The sequence below is a fragment of the Notamacropus eugenii genome, chromosome 1 (assembly GCF_028372415.1).
Source record: "Notamacropus eugenii isolate mMacEug1 chromosome 1, mMacEug1.pri_v2, whole genome shotgun sequence".
Classification (NCBI taxonomy): domain Eukaryota; kingdom Metazoa; phylum Chordata; class Mammalia; order Diprotodontia; family Macropodidae; genus Notamacropus; species Notamacropus eugenii.
In genome coordinates this window covers 476,638,758-476,662,974 of record NC_092872.1, presented here as the reverse complement: position 1 = coordinate 476,662,974, position 24,217 = coordinate 476,638,758, and the positions used below count along the sequence as shown (strand labels likewise).

Here is a 24,217-nt window from a genome sequence, read left to right as displayed (position 1 = left end):
AATTTGTATTATTGTTTCTTGAAGTCTTATGGAGTCATTAACTTCCACTTGCCCAATACTAATTTTAAGAAAATATTTTCTTCAGTGAGCTTTTGTACCTCTCTTTCCATTTGAATAATTCTGCTTTTATATATATATATATATATATATATATTTTTATTAATTTATTTAACTTTTAACATTCATTTTCATAAAATTTTGGTTTCCACATTTTCTCCCCTTTTGTCCCCTCCCCCCACCCCATAACGCCGAGCGTTCTAATTGCCCCTGTCTGCCAATCTGCCCTCCCTCCCTCCCCACCCCTTCCCTTTGGAAGGCAAGCAATTCAATATAGGCCAGATCTGTGTAGTTTTGCAAATGACTTCCATAATAGTAGTGTTGTGTAAGAACTAATTATATTTCCCTCCATCCTATCCTGTCCCCCATTACTTGTGTTCTCTCTTTTGATCCTGACCCTCCCCATGAGTGTTGACCTCAAATTGCTCCCTCCTCCCATTGCCCTCCCTTCCATCATCCCCCCCACCCTGCTTATCCCCTTGTCCCCCACTTTCCTGTATTGTAAGATAGGTTTTCATACCAAAATGAGTGTGCATTTTATTCCTTCCTTTAGTGGAATGTGATGAGAGTAAACTTCATGTTTTTCTCTCACCTCCCCTCTTTTTCCCTTCACTAAAAAGTCTTTTGCTTGCCTCTTTTATGAGAGATAATTTGCCCCATTCCATTTCTCCCTTTCTCCTCCCAATATATTTCTCTCTCACTGCTTGATTTCTTTTTTTTTTTTTAAGATATGATCCCCTCCTCTTCAGTTCACTCTGTGCACTCTGTCTCTATGTGTGTGTGCGTGTGCGTGTGCGTGTGCATGTGTGTGTGTGTTATCCCACCCTGTACCCAGATGCTGAATAGTTTCAAGAGTTACAAATATTGTCTTTCCATGTAGGAATGTAAACAGTTCAACTTTTGTAAAGTCCCTCATGACTTCTCTTTGCTATTTACTTTTTCATGCTTCTCTTCATTCTTGTGTTTGAAAGTCATATTTTCTTTTCAGCTCTGGTCTTTTCATCAAGAATGCTTGAAAGTCCTCTATTTCATTGAAAGACCAATTTTTCCCCTGAAGTATTATATTCAGTTTCACTGGGTAGGTGATTCTTGGTTTTAGTCCTAGTTCCTTTGACTTCTGGAATATCCTATTCCATGCCCTTTGATTCCTTAATGTGGAAGCTGCTAGATCTTGTGTTATCCTGATTGTATCTCCACAATATTTGAATTGTTTCTTTCTAGCTGCTTGCAATATTTTCTCCTTGATCTGGGAACTCTGGAATTTGGCCACAATGTTCCTAGGAGTTTCTCTTTTTGGATCTCTTTCAGGCAGTGTTCTGTGGATTCCTTGAATATTTATTTTGCCCTCTGCTTCTAGAATCTCAGGGCAGTTTTCCTTGATAATTTCATGAAAGATGATATCTAGGCTCTTTTTTTGATCCTGGCTTTCAGGTAGTCCCATAATTTTTAAATTGTCTCTCCTGGATCTATTCTCCAGGTCGGTTGTTTTTCCAATGAGATATTTCACATTATCTTCCATTTTTTCATTCTTTTGGTTTTGTTTTGTGATTTCTTGGTTTCTCATAAAGTCATTAGCCTCCATCTGTTCCATTCTAATTTTGAAAGAATTATTTTCTTCAGAGAGCTTTTGAATCTCCTTTTCCATTTGGCTAATTCTGCTTTTGAAAGCATTCTTCTCCTCATTGGCTTTTTGAACCTCTTTTGCCAATTGAGTTAGCCTATTTCTCAAGGTGTTATTTTCTTCAGCATTTTTTTGGGTCTCCTTTAGCAGGGAGCTGATCTGCTGTTCATGCTTTGAGTGCATGTCTCTCATTTCTCTTCCCAGCTTTTCTTCCACCTCTCTAACTTGATTTTTTATGAGTTCTTCCATGGCCTGAGCCCACAGAATATTTAGTCTGGATGTTTGTGATACAGAGGCCTTGTCTTCTATGTCTTTGCCTGATGGTAAGCATTGTTCTTCCTCATCAGAAGGGAAGGGAGGAGATGCCTGTTCACCAAGAAAGCAACCTTCTATAGTCTTATTTCTTTTCCCTTTTCTGGGCATTTTCCCAGCCAGTGATTTGACTTCTGAACATTCTCTTCACACCCACTTCGCCTCCGGATCCTCCCAGACAGTGCTTGGGGTTTGAGATTCAAATGCTGCTCTCCAGCCTCAGGGCTTTGGGTGGGGGCGGGGGCAGGGCTGCTATTCAGTGTATGATTAAGTTCAAGTGCTCAGGTTGGGGCAGGGCTCCGTTCCCTCAGGGGGTTTATGCAGAGACCTTCAACAATAGATCCGGGCTCCTGCCTGCTTGGGGAGCCCTGGTCTGCTCCCGCCTCTGCTGTTGCCTCCCAAGGGGGCCTGAGTTATGGGGGCACCCCACTCCCCTCTCTAACTGCCAAAGAGACCCTCTCACCGACCCCTGTCACCTGTGGGTGGTGGGACCCGCGTGGCTGCTGGAGATCCCGTCCCTGAAGCCCACTCGAATCTTTTCCTCTTGGTGCCGCGGCCGTGGCAGGGCTGTACTCAGCTCCCAGTTCCGGCGCCCAGTCTGCGGCACGAAGGACCTTTTGCGAGAGGTTTGCAGGTCTCTCTGGAACAGAAATCTCCCTCGCTCCAATGTTCTGTGGCCTCTGGGTGCAGCATTCGCCGTGAGTTACATTTTTGTAGATGTTCTATGGGTTGTGGGTTCGGAGCTATGTGTATGTGCGTCTTTCTACACCACCATCTTGGCTCCGCCCCCTAATTCTGCTTTTTTAAGGAATTCTTTTCTTTAGTGAATTTCTGAACCTCCTTTTCAATTTGGTCTATTCTGCTTTTTGTGGAGTTTTTTTCTTCAATGAATATTTGTGCCTCATACCATTAGGTTGATTCTATTTTTTTAAGGTGTTATTTTCTTCAGTATTTTTTGTGCCTCTTTTACCAACCTGTTAATTCTCTTTTCTTAATTTTCTTGCATTGCTCTCATTTATTTTCCCAATTTTTCCTCTACCATTATTATCTCTTTAATATTTTCCAGGAATTCTTATTGGGCTTTGGTCCAATTAGCATTTTTCTTTCAGGCTTTTTTGATAGCTGTTTTCATATTCTTCTGAGTTTGTTTTGGTCTTCCCTGTCACCATAGTAACTTTTTATACTCAGGTTCTTTTTTTTGTTATTTGTTTATTTTTCCAGCCTATTTCTTGACTTTGAACTCCATGTTAAAGTTGAGCTCTGCTCACCAGGGAGTGAAGAGGCATTGTCCCAAGTTTTAGGCTTTTTCCATGTTTCTATTTTCAGAGCTGAGGATCTTAAAGTTTGTGGTGCTTCCAAGGTGGTATGCTCCTGGGAGAGGTGTGGTCACAGCTGTCTTGGTCTGTGCTGTGGTCTTTACCCAGGAAAGGACCCTGCTCCCCTGTAGCCTCAAGTGCTAGTGTTCCTCTTTGCCCTGGAACTGCCCCTTTTTCCTTGTGACTGATCACAAGTGCTTCTCTCTAACCTGAAACTGTGACCAAGAACTGCTCATGGGTAATAGAGATGCTGGTCAGCCCTAGCTCTACCCAGTGCCAGCAAAAAGCCCCCTGTAATTTTTTTTTAATGTATTATTTATTTATTTATTTATTTGACATTCATTTTAACAAAATTTTGGGTTCCAAATTTTCTCCCCTTTTATCCCCTCCCCCCACCCCAAACACCAAGCATTCTAATTGCCCCTATGACCAGTCTGCTCTCTCTTCAATCATCCCTCTCTGCCCTTGTCTCCATCTTCTCTTTTGTCCTGTAGGGCCAGATAACTTTCTATACCCCTTTACCTGTATTTCTTATTTCCTAGTGGCAAGAACATTATTCGACAGTTGTTCCTAAAACTTTGAGTTCCAACCTCTTTACCTCCCTCCCTCCCTCCCCACCCCTTCCCTTTGGAAGGCAAGCAATTCAATATAGGCCAAATCTGTGTAGTTTTGCAAATGACTTCCATAATAGTCGTGTTCTGTAAGACTAACTATATTTCCCTCCATCCTATCCTGCCCCCCATTACTTCTATTCTCTCTTTTGATCCTGTCTCTCCCTATGAGTGTCGACCTCAGATTGCTCCCTCCTCCCCATGCCCTCCCTTCCATCATCCCCCCCACCCTGCTTATCCCCTTGTCCCCCACTTTCCTGTATTGTAAGATAGGTTTTCATACCAAAATGAGTGTGCATTTTATTCTTTCCTTTAGTGGAATGTGATGAGAGTAACTTCATGTTTTTCTCTCACCTCCCCTCTTCTATGAGAGATAATTTGCCCCATTCCATTTCTCCCTTTCTCCTCCCAATATATTTCTCTCTCACTGCTTGATTTCATTTTTTTTAAGATATGATCCCATCCTCTTCAATTCACTCTGTCTCTATGTGTGTGTGCATGTGTGCATGTGTGTGTGTGTAATCCCACCCAGTACCCAGATACTGAAAAGTTTCAAGAGTTGCAAATATTGTCTTTCCATGTAGGAATGTAAACAGTTCAATTTTTATAAGTCCCTTATGACTTCTCTTTGCTGTTCACCTTTTCCTGGTTCTCTTCATTCTTGTGTTTGAAAGTCAAATTTTCTTTTCAACTCTGGTCTTTTCATCAAGAATGCTTGAAAGTCCTCTATTTCATTGAAAGACCAATTTTTCCCCTGAAGTATTATACTCAGTTTTGCTGGGTAGGTGATTCTTGGTTTTAGTCCTAGTTCCTTTGACTTCTGGAATATCCTATTCCATGCCCTTTGATTCCTTAATGTAGAAGCTGCTAGATCTTGTGTTATCCTGATTGTATCTCCACAATATTTGAATTGTTTCTTTCTAGCTGCTTGCAATATTTTCTCCTGGACCTGGGAACTCTGGAATTTGGCCACAATGTTCCTAGGAGTTTCTCTTTTTGGATCTCTTTCAGGCAGTGTTCTGTGGATTCCTTGAATATTTATTTTGCCCTCTGCTTCTAGAATCTCAGGGCAGTTTTCCTTGATAATTTCATGAAAGATGATGTCTAGGCTCTTTTTTTGATCCTGGCTTTCAGGTAGTCCCATAATTTTTAAATTATCTCTCCTGGATCTATTCTCCAGGTCGGTTGTTTTTCCAATGAGATATTTCACATTATCTTCCATTTTTTCATTCTTTTGGTTTTGTTTTGTGATTTCTTGGTTTCTCATAAAGTCATTAGCCTCCATCTGTTCCATTCTAATTTTGAAAGAACTATTTTCTTCAGTGAGCTTTTGAACCTCCTTTTCCATTTGGCTAATTCTGCTTTTGAAAGCATTCTTCTCCTCATTGGCTTTTTGAACCTCTTTTGCCAATTGAGTTAGCCTATTTCTCAAGGTGTTATTTTCTTCAGCATTTTTTGGGGTCTCCTTTAGCAGGGTGCTGACCTGCTGTTCATGCTTTGACTGCATGTCTCTCATTTCTCTTCCCAGCTTATCCTCCACCTCTATAACTTGATTTTCAAAATTCTTTTTGAGCTCTACCATGGCCTGAGCCCATTGAATATTTATTTTGGATGATTGGGATACAGAAGTCTTGACTTTTATGTCTTTGCCTGATGGTAAGCATTGTTCTTCCTCATCTGAAAGGATGGGAGGAGATATCTGTTCACCAAGAAAGTAACCTTCTATAGTCTTATTTCTTTTCCCTTTTCTGGGCATTTTCCCAGCCAGTGACTTGACCTCTGAATATTCTCCTCACACCCGCCTCACCTCCTGATCCTCCCAGCCAGCACTTGGGGTCTGAGATTCAAATGCTGCTTCCCAGCCTCAGGGCTTTGGGCGAGGGCAGGGCTGCTATTCAGTGTGAGATTAAGTTCAGGTGCTCAGGTGAGGGCAGGGCTGCCTCTCGGGCTCAGTTCCCTCAGGGGGTTTATGCAGAGACCTTCAACAATGGATCCAGGCTCCTGCCTGCTTGGAGAGCCCTGGTCTGCCACTTCCTCAGCTGCTGCCTCCTGAGGGGGCCTGAGTTATGGGGGCACCCCACTCCCTTCTCAACCTGCCAAAGAGACCCTTTCACCAACCCCCGTCACCTGTGGGTGGAGGGACCCACGTGGCCGCTGGAGATCCCGTCCCTGAAGCCCGCTCCGATCTGCTCCTCTCAGTGCCGTGGGCGCGGCAGGGCTGTGCTTGGCTCCCAGTCTCCGTGCCCAGTCCACGGCATGAAGGACCTTTTGCGAGAAGTTTGCAGGTCCCTCTGGAACAGAAATCTCCTTCACTCCACTGTTCTGTGGCCTCTCCTGCTCCAGAATTCGCCGCAAGTTCCTTTTTACAGATGTTCTGTGGGTTGTGGGTTCAGAGCTATGTGTATGTGCGTCTTTCTACTCCGCCATCTTGGCTCCGCCCCCCCTGTAATTTATTTTTGACCAGTTGTCTAACACCCTTCCCATGTCTTGACTGAGAGCTGCTAAAACTGCTGTTGTTGCTGTTGTAGTGGTCTCCAAGTCTCACCACAGGATGTACTGAGCTCTGGACCAATCCCCACCTATAGTGTCACAGACCTCTCCTGCCTACCTCCTAAGTTTTCTTTGGCTAGAAAAGTGCTTCACTGACTCTCTGTTGACTATGGTGCCCCAACATTTGATTTAAAGAGTTATTTTAAAGTTTTTTGGAGGGGAACCTTGGGAATGTTCATCTGGGTTGCTACCTAAACTCTGCCATCTTGGCTCCACCTCCTTGAAGAGCTGTCTTCAGAAAGAGGGATAAGACATGTTCTTCCTGGTCTCAATTTAAAAGCAATGCAAAGAAATTGTAGATTTCAACTCATTATAAGGAAAATCATCCTAAACAGAGATGTCCAAAAGTGGACTGTTGAATAATCACTTGTAAGAAATTTGTAGGAGAGATTCTTTCTTGGATATGGGTTTGATCTAAATCATCTTAAAGTTTCCTTCAAACCCTGAGATTCTGTAGGGTTAGAGCATCGTGGGTGGCCAGAAAATATAGGGACTGTGCATAGATAGACTTTTTTTATCTCTTTTTTTGTAACTTTTGTTTTACTTTTTTCAGTTAACAGGCAATTTTTTTTCTCTGCCTCTCATTTCCAACTTCCCATTCTCAGGGCAGTGAAGGGGGAAACAAGCATCATTAAGCAAAAATATTCTGCAAAAATCCCCATATGAGCAGTGTCCAAAAGAATATATCTTATTCTGTGTCTTGAGTCCATCAGCTCTCTGTTAGGAGATGGGTAGTCTGCATTCTCATTGGTCCTTGAGGATTGTGGTTGTTCACCAAATTATTCCGAGTTATTTCTCAAGTTTCCAAATAACAGAGTTATTTGGAAAATCATTCACCTAGTTCTGCTCCCTTCACTCTGAATCAATTGATACAAGTCTTCTCAGGTTTCTCTAAAACCATTGGGCTTTAGACACTTACTAACTTTGTGACTCTGGGTGAGTTACTTAATTGCTGTATGTCTCAGTTTCCCCATCTATAAAATGAAGATAATAATAGCGCTTAACTCACAGGGTTGTTGTGAGACATTATACGAGATGATAATTGTAAAAAGTGTTTAACATAGTACCTGACACATAGTAGATGAAATGTAAATGCTTATCCCTTTCCCTCCTTTTTTTCCATAATTTATTTATTTTTTAGTTTTCAACATTCATTTCCACAAGATTTTGAGTTCCAGATTTTCTCCCCATCTCTCCCTTCCCCCCAATCCTGACATGGCACGCATTCTGATCCTTTTCCATCCTCTTCATAACTTCTTTTTAAAATATATTTTCATTTATTTCATTAAATATTTTCCAATTACATATAAAAAACCTTTACATTCATTTTTTCAAATTTCAGGTTCCAAATTCTCATCTTCCTTACTGCCTCTTCCCCACTCCTTGAGAAAGCAGACAATTTGATATCAGTTATACATGTGAAGTCATGCAAAACACTTTCATATTAGCTATATTGCAAAAATCAAAAAAAGCACACACACACACAAAATAAAATTTTAAAAGTATGCTTCAATCTGTACTCAGAGTTCATCATTTCTCTCTCTGGGGGTAGAGAGTATTTTTCATCATGGATCCTTTGGAATTGTCTTGAATCATTATCTTGATTAAAATAACTAAGTGTTTCATAATTGATCAGCCTTACAATATTGGTGTTGCTGTGTACAATGTTCTGGTTCTGCTCATTTCACTTTGCATCAGTTCATAGTTTTTTTAGGTGTTCAGAAGCGTCCTGCTCATCATTTCTTATTCCACACCTTATACCACAACTCATTCAGCCATTCCCCAGTTGATGCTTCATCATTTCTTACAGCACAGTAATATCCTATCATATACCACAACTTGTTCAGTCATTCCCAATTAATGTGTATCCCCTTTTCCTCCACAAAAACAACTGCAGTAAACATTTGGGGTCCTTTTTCCTCCTCCTTCAGTCTCTTTGGAGTATAGGCACTATAGAGTATTGGTCTCTAGATTTAGAGAGCTTTTCCAAGAAGTTTAGTGAGAGGAGAGACAGGAAATCATAGGATTGTGAGTCTAGGTCTTTTGAAGAGCACAGAAGCTATTTAGTCCAAGACCTTCATCTTACAGATGAGGAAACTGAGGCTGGGGGTGGAGGGTGTTGAGTGACTTGCAGAAAGTCATATGAGTGACCAAGGATTTGAATCCGGGTTTTCTGACTCCACCATTCTTTCTACTGTGTTTATCTGAATCAGGTAGAGGAAGCTCCTTCTTAGGATTAAGGAGACCTCAGCATATTTTCCTTCCTCTGACACTCTCAATAAAAAAGTTTTATATAAGAGGAGTTTATGGCATTGGCAGACTCACATGCTTGCTATTTTCTACTATATTTATAATTTTAAAAAAATAAATCTTTTCCTGAAACTTGTAGAGTGTTAAGATGAAGCCAGGTAGCAGTAATTTAAGGTAGCAACTAAGAGACTGGGCATTGGTAATTTTTCTTTTGTGTTTATTTGGTATTTTTATTAACTGTTTATTTAGGAATTTTATTGCATTGTGTTTATTAATTGTTTCTATGTCCAGCCAAACCTTCTGTACCTGTGGTATCCGGCCCCCAAGAGAGAGTAAACACTGAGAACACAGAGAATTTCACCTGTAACTCACAAGGCTTCTCCCCCAAAAACATCACCCTGAAATGGTTTAAAAATGGGAATGAGATACATACCCATTGGACCAAGATTTTCCCTGAGGGCGATAGTGTGTCCTACAACATCTCCAGTGCTGTGTCGGTGAAACTAGAAGCAAGCGATGTCAATTCCATGGTCATCTGTGAGGTGAATCATGTCACGTTACAATTTCCTCTTCGAGGGACAAAGAATTTGTCAGACGTTGTCCGAGGTAAGTGAACCCTTGCACTGGGCATGTTCTCTGCTTCCTACTCTATGTTCCTGAATGAGTTCTGGGGCAAAGGCTTGAACCTCATTAGACCATGAGCTCCTTGGGAGCAGGGATTGTGTTCTACTTTGTATCTCCAGCCTTTAGCACAGTATCTGGCACAGCTTAGGCATTTACTAAATGCTCATTCCCTGACTGACTTGACCCAGGGTTGCCTCATAAAGTTGACTCTTAGCTATTAATTGTGAAGCCTAAATATAATCTTCGGAGGTTCAGTCCTGGGAACTGACTTCCCATTTATCCTTATTCCTTGCTAACAGCATTCCTGCCTCTGCCTCCTGAGATCACCCCTTAAATAATGAAGATAATAATAGCTCCCAACCCACTGAGCTCACAGGACATTCTTTGTGAAGGTACAAGTTTTAGTGATCCCCATTCTACAGATAAGGAACCTGAAAGTTTAGAAATTGAAAGTGACTTCCTTGAGGTCACACACTGCCTAAGTGTTAGAGGTGGAGCTCAAACCCAGATCTTCTGATCCTAAGACTAGTGATCCTTGCTTGATACCCTGACAACAGTGGATGATGGAGTTCTTGGCAGCATTAGAGTGAGACATATGTCACCGAGGCCTCCACCCGGTGTGCTAGAATGCCAAGAAGGAAGAAGACATGGAGGAAGAGGAGTATGACATTGTGGGAAGGAGGAGTCAAAGCCTATTATTGGCCAATTATTTGACCCTAGGCAAGACATTTAACTTTTTTGATGCTATTTCCACATCTGTAAAATGGGGCATAATACTTTTACTGCCTATCTCTCAGATCTATGGTGAAAAAGATCATGTATAAACCATAAAGCCCTAGGGAAATACAAGCCATTATTATTTGGGGGTTAGAATAATGAAGGAAGAGTCACTTATTAGGTTTTACTCTGTGCCAAGTATATGTGCAAGCTAGGGAGGAGGAGGGGTCCACAAATACCAAAGCCAAGACAGCCTTTGCCCTCAAAGAAGAGGAGACAATGCTATAACCATGGAGGCACGGCCTAAATGGGGGGCGTAATCTGGTTTGGAACACCAAGAGCACCAACTTGAATTGCTTAAAGTTTCAGAACTGACTGGTCCTCATTCCTGGAGGGCTTGCCCTCCTCCTCTCTACCTTCTGACTTCTCTGGCTTTTAAGTCCCAGCTAAAATCCCACCTCCTACAGGAAGCCTTTCCCAAGTCCCCTCAATTCTAGGGTCTTCCCTTATTTGTCTGTATATAGCTTGCTTTCTACAAATTTGTTTGCTTGTTGTTTCAATTATATTGTAAGTTCCTTGAGGGCAGACACTGCCCTTTGCCTCTTTTTGTATCCCCAGAGATGAACACATCGCCAGGCACATAGTAGGCATTACTATTATTACTATATTACTATATATTATATATATATGTTACTCTATAACATATTACTATATAATTACTATATAATATATACTATATAATATATTATTATGTATAATATAATTACTATGTTACTATAATAAACATTAATAAATGTGTATTGGTTGATTGATTGAACTAGAAAGAGGAAGACTTTGGGACAATATGCCTGCTACTCTGCATGGTAGCTGATAAGGAAGTGGCTACAGGGTAGGAGTTCCAGGCATGAAAGTTATAGCTACCTGGCAGCTGGTGAGAATGAGGGGAAGGAGTTCTAAGGATCCTACTATGTGTCAGAAACTGTGCTAACCACTTTACAAATATTATCTCATTTAATCCTCACAACAACCTCTGAAGTATGTGTTTTAATTATCCCCCTTTTACAGTTGGGGAAAATGAGGCAAATAGGCTTGCCCAGGCTCACACAGTAAATACCTGGGACTAGATTTGAACTTGTCTTCCTATCTCCAGGACTAGTGCTTTATCCGTTATGTTTCCTAGGTGCCTCATGCCCACACAAAGGTTTATCATATCAAGAAAAGATTCAAATCATGACCATCGATGGGTGAGGAAATGGTAGTTTTAGTGTTGTGATAGGATTGGAGGACCTCAGATTCCATTGGCCACACAGAGTTTCCAATGGAAATACATCAATCAAGGCAACAGGCAAGCAGTTACACTCATTGTCTTCCTTGATGCTTTACGGGGTAGATAAATCTTAAGGACCTTAGAGATACAGAGAGTGAACTCTGTCCTTATAAAGGTAATTTTCCCTAAGATTCCTGTTTGGAAACCAAATCTGCCTGAGACTGAGACAAAGGAGACAGAGGGTGAGAAATGCGGAGGGGGTTCCTACCTGTGCCTAGCAGCTGTGTTGCATATTATATTGTTTTTCAGTTGTCTCAATCATGTCCAATTCTCTGACCCCATTTGGGGTATTCTTGGCAAAGATATTAGAATAATTTGCCATTTCTTTTTCTAGCTCATTTGATAGATGAGGAAACTAAGGTAAACAGGGTTAAGTGACTTGCTCAAGGCCATACAGCTCGTAAGTGTCTAAAACCAGATTTGAACTCAGGGAGTCTTCCTGACTCCAGGTCCAGCACTCTACCCATTGTACCACCTAGCTGCCTTTTGCCATCTAACTACTTGTTTCATATTATACGGAGGTTCCTTCAAAGGTAATAAAATTGAGTTAGGCTAAGAGCATCTGGTCACTGGATTCAGATGGCTCTGGAGGAGAAGTGAGGCTGGTGACCTGCACAGCCCTCCCTCACTCAGAACAAAGTCAAGTGCAAGTCATGTCATCATTTCTCTGATGGCATGGTCTTCTTTGGCAACGAATGACGAGCACATACACACCTCCTCTCCTACTGTCCTGTGCTACTGAGCACCTCTAGAAGACATGGCACCACTGTGCTCTCTGGGACCTTCAGTGTTACTCAGTCTCCACTTGGCACTTACTACTACTTATCACTTCTTTTCCTGTTCCCTGATCGACTCCATCGGACTCCCTCTTCTCTTACAGCTTACCTCTACTCTGACCTCCCTATTCCCACTCAGCAAAGCACCTTTTATCATTGAAATCTTCCATCACACACTTGCACTCATCTCCAGTTCCATACTTCAGTTCACCTTAGCATCATCCCCAGACTCTCCTCTGTTCTTGGAGGACAAGCTGGCTATTCTCTCTGCCACCAGCAAACTTTTTTCTTGTAACCTTGATCCCATCCCCTTCTACCTCTTTGGGTGCTTGTCTCTTTGATCCTTCCTTCTCCCTCCCGAATTTTCAGCCTCTTCTTCCCCACTGGCTCCTTCCTTGCTGTCTTCAAACATGCTCACATCGATAAAAACCTTCGTTTGACCTTATCATCCCCTCTAGCTATCATCCTGTATCTCTCCTTCCTTTCGCAATCTCTTAGGAAAAAAGTCTCCTCACTGCTTTCAGTTTGTCTCATCCTTCTCACTTCTCAACCCTCAGAAGTAGAATTCCCATTATTAGCTCTTCTCCATTACTTATTGCACTACTCCCCTGTTCCAGCCTCACCACCCGACTGTAACTGTTCTCTCCAAGGTCACCAGTGATCTCTATAGCTGGATGTGACAGACTTTTCTTAGTCCTCATCCTTTTTTTTAAACCTCTCTTCAGTATTTAACACTATCAGCCCCACCCTTCTAGACACTCTGCTTCCTGGGTTTTTGTGACTCTTCCTGCCTGTCACACCACACTTCCCGTTCTCCTTCATAGGCTCATCCATGTCTGGCCATCTATGCATAGGTGTACCAATGGGCTATTCTCTTCTATCCTTATACTCTCTTTTAGTGATCTTATCTGCTCCCATAAAGTCAGCTATCATCTCTACGTAAGTGCCTCCAAAATCTACACATCCAGCCTTCATCTCTCTCTGAGGCTCTAGTCCTAAGTCTCCAACTACCTCCTTAACATCTCTCCCTGCAGGGCCCATAGGGATCTCAAATTCACTATGTTTAAAATAGAACTCCTTATCTTTCTTCCTGGTCCTGCCTCTCCTCCTAATTTCTCTATTCCTATTGAAGGGACCACATTCTCTTCAGGCATCTAGGAGTCATCCTTAACTCTTCACTTTTCCTCATCTACAGCATGCAGTCCATTTCCCTCACTGCCCTGCCTTATGCCAAGGCTTATTGATTCGAACTCCTAATCTCATATTCATCCCCTTCTCTCTTTTAGCACTTAGTATGGGGCCTAGCACATAGTAGACACTTAATACATGTGTGTTGATTAACCGTTCTGTCTACTCATATCACGAAGCCCCCAATATCCCTTACCCAGTCTTTGGCACTAGCCTCCTAATTGGCTTCCCTTTCTCTATTTTTTTTCCCATTTTCTAATCTGTTCTCCAAATATTATATTCCTATAGCACAGGTCTAGCCATAAGAAGCTTCTATGACTCTCGATTGCCTTTAGGTTGAAATAGCAGCTCCTACGTTTGGCATTTTAAGATTCTTTCCAATCTGACTTCAGCCAAACTTTTCTAACAGATTGCTTGTTACACTCCCTCTTGCATTCTTTGCTATGGCCAAACCAGGCTATTTGCTCCATCCCCAATGTTCCATCTTCCACATCAGTGCTTTCTTTCATCACTGTATTTATTTTGTAGATAGCCTTTATTTACTTATCTGTGAATGTATTGTATTCCCCTTGTAGAAAGTAAACTTCTAGAAGGGGTTGGGGGGTACTGTCTCACTTTTATATTTATAATCAAAGCATCTAGCCCAGGGCTGGGAATAAGGAAGTGCTTAATTATAGCTTGTTGCTTGATTGATTAACTATAGGAGGGGTGTGGCAAGGGCTAACATTTATGAGAAACCTGACTCTCCTCTCAACATCCAAATACCTCCAAGGACTATCTGGTCATATTTGGCCCCTTTTGCAAACAGTCAAGTTTCTGTAGACAGAAACAAAATGACTGATATCTAATATTCTAAGTGCTGAGCACCTGCTTCCTTAAGCTTTTCCATGATTAGTGTCTTTAAGGTTGCCTGGGGTCTGCTTGCTCTCAGTTGATGCATATACTAAAGGTTTCTTTCCTGAGTATAATACACAGTGTAAGCTCCATGTTCAGGAGCCACACAGGTCAATCTGCAGCCCTGTCAGAGCTGACCAGCTCCTAGGTAGACTTCACGTGTGCTTAGGAATATCCTGAAGACAGGAAGAAAGGGGGACACAGGGTGGCCAGGTCACAGACAGGTGCACGTTCTCCCTGAGCCATCTGCTTTGATATCATATCACAACTACATCAGTTCCCTATGAGCATGAGCTGTGTTTGTTTTCTTTAAGTCCTAAAAATCCTGGTATAATCCTAGAAAGGGGGGTTCTCTTCATCCCCAAAGGAGAAATTCTCTTTAGCTACAAACCTCTATGTCTTTTGCTGGTGTTGAGGAAAGCAGGTCATAGGAGCTAGGACAGGAAACTTAGTGTCATGTGTCTCTGAAAATCCAGTCCTTGCTTCCTACTTTGAGGAACATGTGTTATACTATATGTACACTCAAGAAAAGAAGCCCACATAAATAAAGTTTGAGCTTTGAGAAGGAAATGGGCAAGTGAGGGAAAGGGATAGATTCCATTCTTATTGGTTTTTGGTGAATTCAAGTAAACAAACATTTGCAACAAATGATGTGCAGGACACTCTGCTTGGGTATTGCGGATACAGAAAGAAAAAAACAGTCCCTGTCCTCAAGGAGTTTATGTTGGGGATTGAATGTTGGGGATTCCCCAGTTAAACCTAAGGACATCTACTGCCAGGGCAGATTTCTGGTCGTTGTTTATTCATGCTCCCTTCCCTGCAACTCTGTGATGACACAAAGGATAGGAGAGAGACAGATCTTCCCTTGGTTAACCGAAAGACTTTGCATTTTCTTCTAGTTAAACCCGATGTACAGATTACTTCACAACCTACCTCAAATGGCACCAACATCACCTGTCATGTGAACAAGTTCTATCCCAAAAATGTGAGTGTCATCTGGCTAGAAAATGGCACCGAAACTGGAAAAGGGAAGATACCTGAACTCACAGAGAACAAAGATGGTACCTACAGTCTCAACATCTCACTCCTGGTCAACACATCTGAACAAAAGGAGATCATCTGTCAGGTGTTGCATGATTCCCAGCCTGCAATCAATAAAAGTCGAATGGTTACAAGACCACCTAATCTGGAGCCTCCGGGGAAAAAAGAGCCAGGTGAGTTCATCTCTGATTTCATTAGAAGGCTCTAGATCTCTACTACTTGATTTGGAAATAATCAGAGTAGGTTCAGCCCTGTGGGTCCATTCAGCTAATCTTACCAAGGATGGTGATCAAATTGTCATTAGTATCATCCTTTACATGAGTACAAAGACTTTTTAGTTTACAAAGCTCTTTCAGACTTTTCGTTTCATGTGGTCCTCATGATCACCCTGCCCTGTGGTGAGGCAATGGCCAAGAAATGATTTGCCCAAAGTAATACAGCTAGTAAGTAACAGAGCCTGGACCAAAATCTGGGCCTTTTATCCCTCATCTAGAGATTCCACTATTCCAGAATGTCAGCTAGTGGGTGCATTGGATAGATCACTGGACCTATAACTCGAAGAAATGTTGTGAGGCTCAGATAAAATTGTTAAGTGTTTGGCACAGTGCCTGCCTGGCATATGGTAGGCACTTAATAAATGCTTTATTCTTTCCTTCATTTTTGGGAGTAGGAAGCAGAATTTACCAGTGTCATTGTCAAAGGTCTACCATAATTGGTTTTTTTACCACAATTTTAATACTTAGTTTATTACAGAGAATTAAACCAGAATGTCGCATGCTTCTGTATTATAGTTATTAAAACTTGAGTTCAAATTCAGCCTCAGATACTTATTAGTTGTGTAACCCTGGGCAATTCATTTAAGCTCTGTTTCTTTCATCTGTAAAATGAGAACAATAATATCAGCTACCTCTCATGGTGGTTGTGAGGATCAAATGAGAATATTTTTAAAGCACATAGTAGGTGCTATATAAATATTAGCTATTATTATTTTGATGAATATGCTATACCTTTGAAAGAGCATAACATTACAGCTTCATAACAATTCATAAGGGTAGCATTCTCTCTTTGCATATGTTTTAAGAGCCACACACAAAATGAACACAATTACAAAACACTTTTCCCACAAATAAAGATAGATCTAAACAACTGAACAAATATTAATTGCTCACGGGTAGGCTGAGCCAATATAATAAAATGACAATTCTATCTAAATTAATTTCCTTATTTGGTGCCATGCCAGTCAAACTACCAAAGAATTATTTTATGAGACTCATAAAAATAATAACAACTTATCTGGAAGAATAAAAGGTTAAAAATGTCAAGGGAAACAATGAAAAAAATGTAAATGAAGACAAACTAACCATACCATATTTTAAACCATAGTACAGTGTTAATTATCAAAATAATCTGGTACTGGCTAAGAAACAGCGTGGTTGATCAGTGGAATAGATTAGGTATCCAATATACCTAATGACCACAATAATTTAGTTCTTTATAAACTCAGAGATTCAAGTTATTAGGGCAAGAACTCACTATCTGACAAAAACTGCTGGGAAAACTGAAAAGCAATCTGGCAGAAACTAGACATAGAACAGTATCTCACACTATGTACCAAGATAAAGTCAAAACAGGTACATGATTTAGACATAAAGGATGATATCATAAGCAAACTAAGTGAGAATGGAAAAATCTACCTGTCAGATCTATGAATAAGGGAAGATTTTTATGACCACACAAAAGATAGAGGATCACAGGAGGTAAAATGGATAATTTCAATTACACAAAATTAAAAAGGGTTTGCACAAACAAAATCAATGCAGTCAGAATGAGAAAGAAATTGGGGGGAAGGGCAGATTTCAGCAACTTTCTCTGATAAAGACCTCATTTCTCAAATATATAGGGAACTGGACCAAATTTATAAAAGTTAGAACCATTACTTAATTGATGAGAAGTCAAAAGATTTGAACAGACAGTTTTCAGAAAAAGAAATTAAATGCAATCAATGCACACAAAAATGCTCTAAATCACTAATAATTAGAGAAATGCAAATTAAAACAACTCTCTCACACTTATCTGATTGGCCAACATGTCAGAAAAGAAAAATGACAAATGCTAGAGGGAATGTAGGAAAATAGAGATACTGATGCACTGTTGGTGGAGTTATGAACTGGTCCAATCATTCTGGAGAGTCATTTGGAACTATGTCCAAAGGGCATGGTCAGCACTGTGCATATCCATCTGTATCCCAAAGAGATTAAAGAAAAAGGAAAAAAGACTTATTTTTATAAAAATATTTATAGCAGCTCTTTTTATGCTGGCAAAGAACTAGAAATTGAGGATAGGCCCATCAATTGGGGAATGACTGACCAAGATGTGGTGTATGATTATAATAGAATACTATTGCACTATAAGAAATGTCAAATAGACTGATTTCAGAAAAACCTGGGAAAACTTATATGAACTGATTCAAAACAAAGCAAGCAGAACAGTGTACATAGTAACAGCAGTTATTGTACAGTGTTCAGCTGTGAATGACTTAACTGTTCTTAGCAATAGAATGATCCAGGGCAATTCCAGAAGACTCATACTATCCACCTCTACAGTGATGAACTCTGATTGCAAATTGAAGCATATATTTTTCACTTTATTTTTCTTACTTCTTTTTCTTTACATAGCTAATATGGAAATATGTTCTGCATGACTTCACATGCAGAATATGATAAGCGGTATCATATTTTGTGTCTGCTCAATGGGTGGAGGAAGGACTGGAGAGAGAGAGGGAATTTGGAACTCAAATTTAAAAATGAATGTTTAAAAAAAACAAAAGAACCACATACAAAGAACATAGGATCATAGATTTAGAGCTGGAAGGGACCATCAAATCCAACCCCCTTTCATTTTCTAAGTATTTAAGTGTGAGAGGTAGAATTTGAACTCCAAGTTCAGAACTCTATCTACTAGACTGTAATGCTTTTCACATATTCTTAAGGTTTCAGGTTATCTATCCCTAATTTAAATCTATAACCTCTAATGGATAATAATATAACAGATAATAATGATAAAATATGGTATGGTTAGTTTGTCTTCATTTACATTTTTTTCATTGTTTCCCTTGACATTTTTAACCTTTTATTCTTCCAGATAAGTTGTTATTATTTTTATGAGTCTCATAAATTATGCATATGATAATGCACTGATTTTGTTTGTGCAAACCCTTTTTAATTTTGTGTAATTGAAATTATCCATTTTACCTCCTGTGATCCTCTATCTTTTGTGCAGTGCACATGCATATGTAGAAAAAGAATTTTGTAAATCTTGGAGTGAGAAGGGACTTTCGAACATATAAAGTTAAAAGTTAGTCATCCTAATCCAATTCTATTAGTTTACAAATAGGAAACTGAGACCCCCAGCTAGGAGAAATGTTTTGCCCAAGATAACATAGGAAGTTAGTAGCATCACTGAGACACTTCTCCCGATTTTTAGTCTCATCTTACAGTGGTATAATAGAAAGAGTTGGGAATCCTGAAACCTTTTTCAGAGAAACTTGCTACAAATTTTTCCCTCCCAGGTAATTGTTTCCCCTCTAATTCTATTATATTCATATACCATAATTCGTTTAGCTATTTCTCAGGAGGTGGACATTCTTTTAGTTTCCAGTTTGGAACTACTATGAAAAGAGCTAGCACACAAAATGCAAGGTCTATAATATACACTAGGGATACAAAAACAAAAAAAACTCAGCCCCTACCCTCGGGAAGCTTACATTATACTTTATACAAATTATCTGGAATAAGAGTATTATTATTCCCATTTCACAAGTAAAGCAATCAGTCAGTCAACAAGCATTTAGCAAGTGCCCACTGTGTGCCAGTCATTGTCCTAGGGGATCCCTACTCATACGGAGCTTATATTCTAATGGGGGATGCAGCAAGTACATGTAGAAATTTATGCAGCAGGTGAAAAAATATAAATGCACAGAAAGCAGTTGAATACAAGATAGTTTGAGAGGGAAAGCAGTCACTATAAAATGGAGGTGATGATGGCACCTACTTCCCAGAGTTGCTGTGAGAATCATATGAGATAATATTTGTAAAGCACTTAGCTCAGGGCCTGGCACATAGTAGGCCATATATAAACTCTAACTATGATTATTTCATGGTGTTGTGAACTCCTTGAGGGCAGGGACCATCTTTTCCCTCTTTTTGTGTCCCCGCACTTAGCCCAGGACCCAGCACATAGTAGGTACTCAATAAATGTTTATTGACTGACTAATTGACTGACAGTTAAGGGGAATCAGGAAAGGTTTCATACAAAAAATGGTGTTCGAGATACATCCTAAAGGAAGAGAGAGATTCTTTGATGTGTGTCCGATAGCCATCACAAATGCGTGGAGATGGGACATGGAGTATTATGTGTGAGGGACAGAGAGGAATCCAGTTTGGCTGGATTAAAGAATGGAAGAGAAGGGACTAAGTTCCAATGAGGTTGAAGAAATAGGTTGGGGTTATGCTGTGAAGAGCTTTAAGAGCTAAACTGAGGACTTTATATTTTACCCTAGAGGCAACAGGAAGACATTGCAATTGATTAAATTGGAAAGTGACACAGTCATATTTGTACTTAAGGAAAATTACTCTGCAAACAGTGTTGGGGGTGGACTAGAGTAGGGAGAACCTTGAGATAGAGACATAAATCAAGAGACTGCTGCAGTAATCTAGGCAGGAGAGGATAAGGGTGATTGTATACATCGAGACGTAAGAGATGTGGAGGTGAAAAGGTGGGATTTGGTCATATTGGACATGGGGGTGAGGGAGAGTGAGGAGGTGAGGATGGCACCAAGGTTCTGGACCTGAGTACTGGGAGGATGATGCGGTCTTCAACAGATATAAGAAAGTTTGAAAGTGGGGAGGGTTGAAGGAATAATGAGTTTAATTTTGGACAGATTGAATTTAAGATAGCTCTTGTTGGGGAGGTAGGGGAGGCAGCTAAGTGGCACGGTAGATAGAGCACCAGCCCTGGAGTCAGGAGCACCTGAGTTCAAATTCAGCCTCAGACACTTACTAGTTGTGTGATCCTGGGCAAGTCACTCAACTGAGATTAACCTCCCTCCAAAAAAAATGTCTCTGGGATATCTAGTTTAAGTGTCCAATAGACACTTGGTGATATTGTGCTGAAGCTCAGATAAGAAACTGAGTTTAGAAGGAGAGGAACATATAGAGATGGAGATAAAGAGAGAGATAATATATGTCATTGACATAGATGGTAGTTAAACCTGTGGAAACCAATGAGGTTACTGATAGAGGATGGAGAGGGATGAGAGGAAGACCCAGGACAAAACCTTGAGGAACACCCATAGTGAAGGGGCATGCATGATATGGATAATAAGCCAGAAAAAGAGACTGAGAGGGAATAAGTAGAGACAGAGAAGAGAACTTAATTCCTGAAAGCAGTACTACAAAAACCCAGAAAACAGAGACTATCAGAAAGACAGGGTAAGTCAGTGGGGTCAGATGCAACAGATAGATCCAGATGGAGGAAGAATGAAAAAAAACCCACCAGATTTAGTCATTAAGAGGTCTTTGGTAAGTTTGGAAAAAGCAATTTCAGTAGAGTGATGAAAGCAGAAGCCAGATGCTGAAGAATTGAGAAGTAAATGAGAAAGGAGCAGAGGAAGTGGGGGCAGTGAGTAGAGAAAACTTTTTTATAGGAGTTTTGCTGAGAAAAGGAAATACAGGAAAATAGTTTGAGTGGTAGGGTTTAGTGGGGCAGCTAGGTAGCTAGCTAGATAGAGTACCAAGCCTGGAGTGAGGAGGACATCTTCCTGAGTTCAAATGTGGCCTCAGACACTTACTAGCTGTGTGAACCTAGGCAAGTCACTTAACCCTGTTTGCTTCAGTTTCCGCATCTGTCAAATGAACTGGAGAAGGAAATGGCAAACCACTCCAGTGTCTTTGACCCAAATGGGGTCACCAAGAGTCAGATATGACTGATCAACAACAAAAAAGGTTTAGTGACAGTTTTTTAAGTTTGGGAGCAGATTGGACATTTGGAAAGCAATAGGGGAAGAACTGGTGGGTTGAAATTGGGATAAAATGACTGAGGTTGTAGTATATTGGAAAAAACTGGAGGTGATGGGGTCAAGTGTACAAACTAAGGCTTGTGGGGAGATGAAATACTTGCCCTGGACCACTCTGCAGCAACTCTTTTTTTTTCTTTTTGGAGACAAACTTGTAATTTCATTGGTTTAGGAAACTCCCTCTATTAGTGCAGGTTGGCCCCTGCTTTGTAATTGTGCAAAGACTTGCCTAGAGGCACTGGAAGTTTACCCCAGAATCACACTGCCAGTATGTGTCCGAGGCAGATTTGAACTCGGGTCTTCCTTATACTGAGGCTAGCGCTATCCACTACACCATGCTGTCTCTTTTTAAAAAGTGATGACTTAAAAAAAAAATTCCCATGAAAGATTGACTTCATTTCTTCTTCATCCTCTCGTTGTCTGTATGGGAATGTGTGCTTAGCCCAGTGAATCTGCCCACACATCTTAGAACATCTGAAAACACACATCCAGATGCTACTGGTTAATGATTCTTATTTAATATAAAGAAGAATCTCCTTTTTTTTTCTTTTTTTTTTTTTACATACACGGAACACCTGCTTCCTGTAATTCCTTCAAGCTTTCTCATTTCAGAGCGTGGATCCCAGAGCATCTTTATTGCAGTGGGTATAGTGTGTATTGTGCTGGCCGCTCTGCTGATTGCCACCATCTACCTCATCCGAGCCAAACAGAAAAAAGGTAAGTGTGAATTCCCCTTTCATTTTTCCTATTCAAAAGCATAGATTTTTTTTTTCTTTTTTAAATCTGGACCTATGATTTCCTTGGTGTAGAGAAGACCATTCCTGGGGAGTAGCCCCTCTGCTCTTAATCAGTGTGAATAAACAATTGCTCTGCAACCTATGGTCTTGAAACTTGGCCTCTCCTGCCAGAGGCAGCTCTCTGAGATTATGTATTACAGAAAGATTGTCAGTCTGCATTGGTAGAGGAAGTTACCCTCCTGGGAGTTCCTTATACTGATAAAATCACAAGTACAGTAAAAAAAAAAATCATAAAATGTCAGCATTGAAAGAGGCTATAAAATATGGAATATCAAAACTTAGATTGTCGTTCAAAGCTATTTCCCTTCAAATCTGAGATGTTGGGAATAAAAGGAAACTTAGAACAGCAGCTGTTGGTATGGATAATGTCAAATTTGTATAGAGTTTAGAAAGACCTTGGAGGTCATCTCATCCAGCTTCCACTTTTCAGCAGAAGTAGAAATGGAGCCCAAGAAGAAGAAACAGTTTGTCCAAGGTCACTAAGCTTTCCTCAGGCTGTTTAGCCAGCAGCATCCCAGAATAAAAGATCTCCCCTCATTGGATTGTAGGTGGTGGCCTGCATAGTCACCAATGTGGTTGAGCATTTGTCTTGTGACCCTGAAATTTCCTCAATTCCTATCAAAGATAGCTTTTGGATGTTAACTTTTGAGGAGGCATTCTGACCTTAATAATCCATTTCATTTGCTACTTGGAGGCTGTCAGATATAGTGGGGAAAGCCCTGGACACGTTGGAGTCAGAAGATCTGAATCTGAGGCCTGGCCAATGATATTTCACCAGCTGTGAAAGTTCTCTGAGGCTCAGTAATCCTTTGACAAACAAGGGGAGGAGAGCATACACAGCTTGTGCTACCTACCTCCTAGGCCTGTGAGCAAACAAGCAAAAAAAAGCATGTAGAGCATGTTTTGGAACCCCAGACTGCAGTATAGAGTTAAGCTGTGACTGGTCTGACATGGATTGTAAAATGAGGAGAATTCAGCTGCAGGCGCATCGAGGACCTTCAGGTTTCGGGCGTCAGTGGCATAGAACACGTAGCCTCTGGTCAGAAAGTCTCCTTCACCGTAGAGCAGCTTGTACTGCTTGATGGTCTGCCTTTGCATCAGAGCCTGATCACAGTGATAACTCACACATACATCGCACTTCAGAGGGATACAAAGAGCTTGAGTGAATGCTATCAGGTGGGAGGACAAGTATTATTACCCTCATTTTATTCAAGGGGAAACTGAGACCCAACAAGTCAAAGTGATTTGCCTGTGAGCGTCAGAGCTGGAACTAGGACCCGGCCTATTTATTTCCAAATTCAAGGCTCTTTCCCCCTACATCCCACAAGCTCTTGAATTTATAGTCTTGGCAAACTCAACCATTCAAATTAGCACAGTAGAGAGAGTACTGAATTTATAGTTAAGATGATCTGTGTTCATATTCTGCCACTTTCAATTAATATCTGTGAGACCATGGGCAAGTCATTTAACCCCTCTAGTCCTCAGTTTCCCAGTCTGAAAAATGTCAGGGTTAAACTAGATGATCTCTAAATCTTATCCTTTGTTATTTTGTTATTCTGTAATTTTAATCTTGTCCAACTCTTCATGTCCCCATTTAGAGTTTTCTTGGCAGAAAACTGGAGTGGTTTCCCATTTCCTTGTCCAGCTCAACAGATGAGGAAACTGAGGCAAACAGGATTAAGTGACTTGTCCAGGGTCACACAACTACTAAGTATCTGAGGCCAGATTTGAGTTCAGGAAGATTAGTCTTCCTGACTCCAGGCCCAGCCCTCTATCCACTGCCACACCTAGTCACCCTGGGATTGGACTACAGGGGTGGGGAACCTGAGTCTTGGAAGCCACATGTAGCCCTCTAGGTCCTCAAGGGTAACCTTTTGACTGAATCCAAACTTCACAGAACAAATCCCCTCAGTAAAAAGATTTGTTGTGTAAAACTTGGACTCAGTCAAAAGACCACACTCAAGGACCTAGAGGGCCACAGGTGGCCTCGAGGCTGCAGGTTCCCTACCCCTGGACTACAAGATCTCTACTGTCCCTTCCAGCTCTAAATATTATGACCCTTT

General features: G+C 40.8%; 1 protein-coding gene across 4 annotated transcripts in view; it reads left to right on the top strand.

The window, feature by feature from the left end:
* The window catches only part of LOC140519441 (tyrosine-protein phosphatase non-receptor type substrate 1-like), an 85,762-nt gene that overhangs the window by 46,988 nt on the left and 14,557 nt on the right, over window positions 1-24,217 (top strand). For all 4 annotated transcript variants that reach the window (XM_072632420.1, XM_072632416.1, XM_072632418.1 and 1 more), the window contains exons 4-6: window positions 9,009-9,323; window positions 15,143-15,457; window positions 21,970-22,074. In XM_072632420.1, the coding sequence (XP_072488521.1) occupies window positions 9,009-9,323; window positions 15,143-15,457; window positions 21,970-22,074 (735 nt within the window). The remainder of the gene's footprint in view (window positions 1-9,008; window positions 9,324-15,142; window positions 15,458-21,969; window positions 22,075-24,217) is intronic.